We start from the raw sequence: 8,336 nt of genomic DNA, 5'->3' as shown, positions 1-8,336 counted from the left end.
TATAATTTTCATTCCCATAAAAACAAAAAAAAAAAAATGGCAAAAGAAAATCAGGATGTTATATGTTATACGGAAAATGTGGTCATTTTATTCTAGGACACTCTAATTTAGAATTAAGAAACGATAAAAATAAATAAAATAAAATATTTTATAATAATTTTGATTTGATATAATTTAAAATGTTAAGTTCATTTTAATTCTTTTTAATATTTTAAGTTGAATAAAAATATCATAAAAAATATAATGTTTTCGAGTTTTAACCAAAATTACTATAGAAAAAGTAACATTTTTTATTCAACACGAAAGAGTACAAAGAAATTAACGTTTGAAATTATGTTCGATCGAAATTGTTATAATTTTAATAATATTTTTGATTGCGTTCTTGGATTAAGCTGGTCCGAATTTGACACCTGAAGAGAAAAGAACAACAACAACGTCAACTATTTGTTTCTATATAAACCCCACCAAAGTCGGTTTCTTTTACAGGTACCCATCAAGACAAATAACCTTTTTTCACTTTCACCATTGCGTTTTCGGTTTCTGGAGTTGTTGTCTTTAAGGTTTGTTCTTAATCTCTATCTTTTTTGGATTCATATCGTCCTGAAACTTTATTGTTCATTTGATTTATGGAACAAAATCCCCTGTGGGTTATGTAAAATTTGAATCTTTGATTGCACCTCCCTTTTAAATCCTTGGATCTGTCAGATATAGGGAGTTTTCTATTTTTTGTTTCCTTCTTCACGGTTTTTTTCCCTCCCAAATGAATGACTTTTCAAATGGGTTCTTAGTCTGCCTTAAACCTAATTTAACTCTGGATTAGAATGAATAAAAACCTTTAATGGCATAATCATATCTATTTGTTATAGCTTTACTTTTTTTCCTAGTGGAATGGACGGTCAAATGCATTATTACTTTAGAAAGCAATTGATTTTTGATTGTCTATTATGATGATTTTCTCTTGTGTTTTTGCTTCATTTTATCTACTTATTGAAGGCGTTCTTATATTTGCAGTTGCTCATATTGGCTTTTCAGAATGACCAATGCTATGTTGCACCAAGCGGTCTGGAATCTGCATCTTCTCAGCAATTCTGGAACTCGCTGCAAAATGGGGAACGATTCAGTAAGGTTGCTTCCCAAAGGTTTTAAGTTGGAAATTAAGTTCTCAAAGAGAGGGACTTATAGTTCAGGAGAGAGGAAATTCGATGTTATTCGAGCGTCGGCATCTCAAACCTCTGTTGTTGATCCTATTTTAGCTCCCTCGAATAATGCCCCCCATGAATCTCACAAGAAATCGAGTAAGCAAGACCATCATTGATGTAATTTCTTATTTAATTAGCAAATAATATATCTTCTCCATTCCTTCACGATTTATAGGCCTTAGAACTGCACTCTATGTAGCCTTTCTTCAGTAGTTATTTTAGGTAGTACATCTCCTAATTTCACAAATTGCAATGGCAGACTGCAAAAGTGCATTGATTCCAACTGATGGAAGCGATTTGGTATTTCCTCATAACTTGGGGAACAACTTTAGGTTCATTTTTCTTCGTTTTTTTCCTTTTCTTTTGGACATATTGTGATTTCTCACTCTCGGGATATTCATTGCAGATGAGGCAGCTTTGATACTCATTCGCCATGGTGAGTCTTTTTGGAACGAGAGGAACCTTTTTACAGTTGCGTTGATGTGCCCTTAACTAAGAAGGGAGTGGAAGAAGCAATTCAAGCTGGAAAGAGAATTAGCAACATACCTGTTGAAATGATATACACATCTTCACTAATTCGTGCACAAATGACTGCTATGCTAGCCATGAATCAGCACCGTCGCAAGAAGGTAGTTTGGGGAAAAATTAATTTTTATGGCACCTAAAATATGGTATAGTTTCTGCTTGATGATACTTGGCACCTAAAATATGGCACCTAAAAAGTATATGAGCAGTAAGTTTATCATTCTTTGATCGATCAGACTGACGGCCTATTTACAATCGCCTCTTGCTAGGTGCCAATTATCATTCATAATGAGAGCGAGCAAGCGAGGGCATGGAGTGAAATATACAGTGAAGACACTATCAACCAATCTATTCCTGTTATAGCGGCTTGGCAATTGAATGAAAGAACGTAATCACTTTTTATTTTTCTCTGTACCGAGACAAATGAAGTCATATTTCTCAGGCTCTTCTGATTGTCCTATTGTCCTCTGCCTCTAATTTTCTCGTTTCTCTTTCATGAATGATTCATGCACGATCTTCTCTGTGCAGGTATGGAGAACTACAAGGTCTGAATAAACAGGAAATCATGGATAGATTTGGGAAGGAAAAAGTTCATGAGTGGCGTAGAAGTTATGATATACCTCCACCAAATGGCGAGAGTTTGGAAATGTGTGCTCAAAGAGCTGTTGCATATTTCAAAGATAATGTAACTTCCATATCCGTTTTATCTATCATCTAACGGTTGAAGTCTTCTCATACGATATAGGAGCACTTCGTAACAAATCTATGATTTGCAGATTGAACCCCAACTTCTATCTGGAAAGAATGTCATGATTGCTGCCCATGGGAATTCATTAAGATCCATTATTATGTATCTTGACAAATTAACCTCCCAGGAGGTATGGACTCCTTTTTTGGTTCCATTCAGGACGTTTTCGATCTTCCCAGAACCTTTTTTTTTAATTTGTATACTCGTTTTGCATTCATCATGATACAGGTTATTAGTTTGGAACTATCAACTGGAATACCCATGCTTTACATTTTTAAAGAGGGAAAGTTCATTAGGAGGGGAAGTCCAGTAGCACCAACAGAGGCTGGAGTCTATGCTTATACTCGGGTACACAACTTCCTCTTACAATTTTTCTGATTGAATTCTTTGTGTTGACATTATGCTTTATATTCTATCTTATCATCGATGCTGATGTCTTAACCTCGAGGAAAAACGAGAAAACCTTGCAGTAGGATTTACTTATTAGTTTGTTTGTCCTCTCGTTTTGAGGACTCGTCTGAACCTTTTACCCGGAGTTGTTAAGCTTAATTGAAAGTAATAGTAATTCTACTAATTGAACTTTTGCAGAGGCTGGCTCAATACAGGCAGAAATTAGACGAGATGTTGCATTGACATGTCCTTCAAAATATAGAGGTAACATCTAATTCTGGCCTTTATTTTCTTTGTACTGTCCGCCTTTCCGACTCTTGATCGATGCCGTTTTTTGTTTCATGTATGTTTTCCAGGGCTGTCTCTACAAGTGTTTTGGTCATAATGATGGACCAATAGCTCCAAAGGTTAGCTGCCATCTCAGTTGATTTTTCGTATGGGTGCAGCAACCTATATGCCTGATTAGGTTAAGTGTGTTACAGATAGTGAACATTCAAACCCTGTAATAGATACACAAAATAAAGAGCTTTTGTTTACGGTTTGTACTTTGATTTCATTTTGTTGAGAAAATATGGACAGAAATTCCACCCCCTCTCCCCCCCAAGAATTTGAATGAAATTAGAACAAGTTTATCGGTTACTTTCTGTCTGTATGGAATGTATACTAAGATAGCATTACATCAATGCCAGGAAATCTTAACAAGAAGAGAATTGCATGCTTAACCTGTGTTGCAAACACTTTCAGCTAAGATTTAATAGTTGTGAAGATCAAAAAGTAAACTTGCCAATGATAAAAACAAGAAAAGTTCTTAATCTGTAAATGAGTTAGTTAAAGCGTGAGTATTGCTGAGTTCGACTAGACTCAAATAATGAGTATTGTTGTGTTCGACTAGACTCAAATAGTTTAAAGCTAAGCTCGACTGAAAGACAAATCCATTCAATTGAAGTTTGAAAAGGCCAATGATACAATTGGGGGCAGCTCGACTCAACTTCATATTACTCACTAAAACATTTAGCAAGGTTGTTTACAGTCGGATGTTTTTGCATCTCTACTGAAAATACCATGGAGCCATTATGAGTGCCCTCTGTAACCAAGACACTTTATTGAAGATGAGGGCTTATAATCCTAAACATGACAGAGTATTGGCGTGGTTTCTGATGGAGCTGCAGCTTGAGTAGTTTCCCTACTCCGAAAAGCAGGCATCCTCCTGTCATCTTCCTTCATCCTCTCAGCGAACTTACTAATGTTGAAACCAGAGTCACCATTTCCACCAAATGCACACTCCAATTTCTCCATATCGAAAAGATCCTCCATTATTTTCTTGCTATTCACATCATCAGAGTACACAAATTTCACCTTGTTTTGAGTCTTGGGCTCCAGAAAAGGTTTGGCCACCTACATCATACACTAATATGATTACAGCATAACCAGAAAAACAACAAAATGAAGAAAAAATGAGATTGACACCATCCAGAGATGTATTGGCACTAAACATAATCTTGTAAAGTGAAGGGGAAGATCATTGCTTGACAAAATATTCAAAGACCAAACATGAAAAACAATTGATTAAGTAAAACAACCATGGTACTTAAATGTTTCAAATTGTGCTGAAAACCAGTAAGGAACATGTTCCAAAATGGGTTACCTTCCAGAAAGGTTCGAAGAACTTGGGCGGGTTGTATAGTATCGCCACTCCTAGACGCTCGGGATAATGTTCTTGTAAAACGTGAGCTGTTTCCCGTGTCACCCTCACAGATATATGTGACAAGTCGATCAACCAGACCATCTGTTCCTGTTCTGCTGGAAGATTTAAAATTGCATTCTCCATGCAGTAAACCAAATGCCTAATCTGCCCCTTTGTTGACTTGTTGTTCTGCAATCAAAATAAAACTTAACTAAGTGTGCTTTGAAACTTGAATCTTCACGGCTGATAGACAGTCGTATGGTCCCAAAAATATGGGAAAAGAAAAGGTTCCTTTTTCTTTCCTCTCATGATCTACTTGCATACATGCTTACTAATCCAAAAGACATTCAAACATATCATTAGCCTGAAGTTGGCAAATGGTACTGGTACACAGCTGTTTTTTGGACTAACTAATGGCATAAGATATAGAGAAAAATCCTATTCCTTTTTTAGAGTATTTTGTCCATAATGTTTTATTTTAGGGTAAAAAGCCCCTAACGTTTGTCTGGATAGTCATTTTGACTCTTATTCTCTGTTTTCTAGAGCATTTTGACCCTCAAAGTTTCATTTTAGAATAAAAAGACCCCTATTTTAGAGCATTAACTGTTTGTTAACTAACGGTTTACACCCACAAAGGGGCCTTTTTTCCCCAAAATAAAAACGTTGGGGCCAAAATGCCCTCAAAAAAGACTAGAGGTCAAAATGACTATTTTGATAAAGGTTGGGAGCTAATTTTGACATTATGTCATTTGGGATCTAGGATGTTATGTGTTTCTTTAGTTACTCTGGTGTAGGGATAATTTTCACACATTAACTTTAGTTACTCTAGTGTAGGGATAATTTTCACACATTAACTTTAGTTACTCTAGTGTAGGGATAATTTTCACACATTAACTCTAATACCGTTCACTCAAAATTGTCTCAGCATTTATGTAGTACTAAATTTGTAAATTGCACAGAAATAAAGAGGAAGTGAGATGAAACCTGGCAACTAGGTCTCATGACAAGAACTGTTCTTCCATGCTTATCTGCATAATTTGCTCTGTAGATCTTCCCTGTCTCACCTTCATGAGCAACCTCTTCCTACATAAAAATCCAGAATTAAAACACCATATGGAAAATTATGCTTGACCTGAGCAAGCTATTTGTTTCACAGAAAAGGCCAAAGCTACCAAGTTACCAGAATTCATCCCTAATAAGTAGATCGGACCAATGATACTACTTACTAGAACGTGGGTCGATTCAGTATGAAGAACATTAACAAATGCAAATGAAAAAGAATGCTATGATTAAAAGCCAATATCTAATGAAAATTCAAACCCATTCTCATCTTTTAAGGGTACTTTTTCAGTTCCTAATTCAATGAATCATGCTGAGTGCATGAAAGATAGTAAGGCCCAGGATTGGCAATTCCTAGTATCTTCAATGCTCAAGTCCTGCAAGCATTTCTAACTTTATTTAAGAAACTACGTATAAATCAATGGAGGATGAATTGTAGCATACCCAGCGAATCTCTTCCTGTTTGTATTCAGCTCTCCAATTCAAGGTTTGTTTCAGCATTTTAGTTGCCTTCTTCACATTCCTGTTCCTTGACCTTAAATATCTAATGATGGCTGCATCAGAGCAATAGATGGCTAACTTCTCAGGCAATGGTCCTATCAGCCTTCTTATTTCAGTAATCTGCAAATATCGAAATCTATCAAAAATCAAAATGATAACATATGAGGAAGTAGGGATGTTGGATCGTATAAACAAAATATACCTTTGCCTCCTGCTCCTCGTTTGTTAGAGAGGTATCGGAGCTGTTTGAAGAGGACTTCTTTAAATCCACATTCATAGTTTAACACTTGTCTCCCTGTATGTTAACAGTTAAATCCTTCACAATTGTAGTATCATCAATGCTCAAGTCCTGCAAGCATTTCTAACTTTATTTAAGAAACTACGTATAAATCAATGGAGGATGAATTGTAGCATACCCAGCGAATCTCTTCCTGTTTGTATTCAGCTCTCCAATTCAAGGTTTGTTTCAGCATTTTAGTTGCCTTCTTCACATTCCTGTTCCTTGACCTTAAATATCTAATGATGGCTGCATCAGAGCAATAGATGGCTAACTTCTCAGGCAATGGTCCTATCAGCCTTCTTATTTCAGTAATCTGCAAATATCGAAATCTATCAAAAATCAAAATGATAACATATGAGGAAGTAGGGATGTTGGATCGTATAAACAAAATATACCTTTGCCTCCTGCTCCTCGTTTGTTAGAGAGGTATCGGAGCTGTTTGAAGAGGACTTCTTTAAATCCACATTCATAGTTTAACACTTGTCTCCCTGTATGTTAACAGTTAAATCCTTCACAATTGTAGTATCATTAATCTCAGTGTCACACTACATCTGCATTTTGTGTTCCGAGTGCAAGCTTGTTTAAGAAAAAAAGAAGAAGCAATATCTTATTTTCATGAGAGAACGAGAAATTGCATAAGATAATTCTTTACAAGATTTTATGCTGGGGATGAATTTATAAAATTTTAAGGGTATGCGTACATATAAAAGGAGGCGAAAACAGATTTTTATGCTCGTTTAAGAGGACTGAAACCATGTAAATCCAGATTGAAGACCCAAACATTTAAGACATAAGTAGAATTCGACTCATATTGACATAAGCTTCCCTTAAACCCAAACCACTTTTTTTTTTCTTTTTGTTGGTCAAACAATAATCTAATCAAAGAAGAAAACGATTGTTTTGGCATAGAATTCTGATCCTGGAACTGAAAGTTTTAACCAAACATAGCTGTAGGAACCAAGTCCCATTAAGCTCACTTGACTACAAATTTAATCCCCAAAATTATATAATTTTTAGATATAAAACAGCCCAATATATAAATGAAAAGCCAAAGAAATGAAAGAAATATAGGAAGATCCAAAGGCCAAATGTAAGTTGTATTTGCACTGATACTGAGCAACTTACCTGACTGGTTCAAGGAATACTAATTGGATCTTGAAAAGGAAAGTAAAGAGAGAATTTAATGGGATTTTTAGATTGTGATGATAAAATTCAAAGAGAGAGGTCAACCCCCAAAAATTAGGAGTGCTGAGGTTGGATTATTTTAGGATAAAATATACAAATGCTCCCGGACTATAAAACAGTTGGTTTGTTAAGTTCATTGACTATTAAAAGTTATAAAATAATCTATAACTATAAGACATTACTTTATTAAATCCTCTTACTATTAAAAGTTACAAAATAGTCAATCGACTATTCATATATTCCAAACTCCTCATTTTCTGTTAAAAAATTAACGGTTGTCGGTCATAACTTGCTAACTGAGATATGATACAAGTATATTTTAATGATGTCTATTGGTACCGTCATTGCTTTCAAACACTAATTCGACAACATAATGTTTCAAGTATTAACTCGACGTCATAATATAAATGGATAATCAATTTCATAAAATACAACTTAAACGTTCTAGGATCATATTTTATCATATTCAAGTTAATGGGTTAACATAAAGCTCAAACAACCGCCAATTTTTTTAACAAAAAAGGAAGAATTTAGATAATATAAATAATCGGATGATTATTTTATAACTTTTAATAATTGAGGATTCAATAAAATCATATCTTATAATCAGATAATTATTTTATAATTTTTAATAATCAAAAGACTCAACAAAATTACAGTAACTAATCAGGGGTCATTTGTATACTTTACCCTTATTTTAATGCTTTATAACTTTGAATTGAATCACACTGATACGCAAGGAGGTGAAGAAAACCGAGAAACTTG

The 8,336-nt window shown here is 34.8% G+C and overlaps 1 protein-coding gene and 1 pseudogene across 1 annotated transcript; one reads left to right on the top strand and one right to left on the bottom strand.

Moving 5' to 3' along the window:
• Window positions 1-481: 481 nt before the first annotated feature.
• LOC120130203 lies at window positions 482-3,501 on the top strand (annotated as a pseudogene).
• A 340-nt stretch (window positions 3,502-3,841) lies between these two features.
• LOC120130217 (phosphatidylinositol transfer protein 3-like) lies at window positions 3,842-7,025 on the bottom strand. The gene is made up of 6 exons (XM_039147504.1): window positions 6,782-7,025; window positions 6,309-6,699; window positions 6,050-6,226; window positions 5,531-5,629; window positions 4,508-4,735; window positions 3,842-4,257 (listed from the first exon to the last, which is right to left on the bottom strand). The coding sequence occupies exons 2-6, from the start codon at window positions 6,381-6,383 to the stop codon at window positions 3,988-3,990; spliced, it is 849 nt and encodes a 282-aa protein (XP_039003435.1). The 5' UTR covers window positions 6,384-6,699; window positions 6,782-7,025; the 3' UTR covers window positions 3,842-3,987.
• Between the last annotated feature and the right edge of the window lie 1,311 nt (window positions 7,026-8,336).

This window comes from Hibiscus syriacus, unplaced genomic scaffold (assembly GCF_006381635.1).
Source record: "Hibiscus syriacus cultivar Baekdansim isolate YM2019G1 unplaced genomic scaffold, ASM638163v2 tig00110528_pilon, whole genome shotgun sequence".
NCBI lineage: Eukaryota > Viridiplantae > Streptophyta > Magnoliopsida > Malvales > Malvaceae > Hibiscus > Hibiscus syriacus.
Note: the sequence above shows the minus strand (reverse complement) of the source record. Positions and strands in the feature narration are given on the sequence as shown.

What these genes read in the sequence shown, in the direction of transcription:
- LOC120130217 (XM_039147504.1), bottom strand. Translation starts at nt 6,383, where the DNA reads ATGAATGTGGATTTAAAGAAGTCCTCTTCAAACAGCTCCGATACCTCT. An exon ending in AACAGGAAGAGATTCGCTGG is followed by an intron (nt 5,630 to 6,049) that starts GTATGCTACAAT and finishes ATTTTTATGTAG; the next exon opens with GAAGAGGTTGCTCATGAAGG. An exon ending in TCATGAGACCTAGTTGCCAG is followed by an intron (nt 4,736 to 5,530) that starts GTTTCATCTCAC and finishes TTTTGATTGCAG; the next exon opens with AACAACAAGTCAACAAAGGG.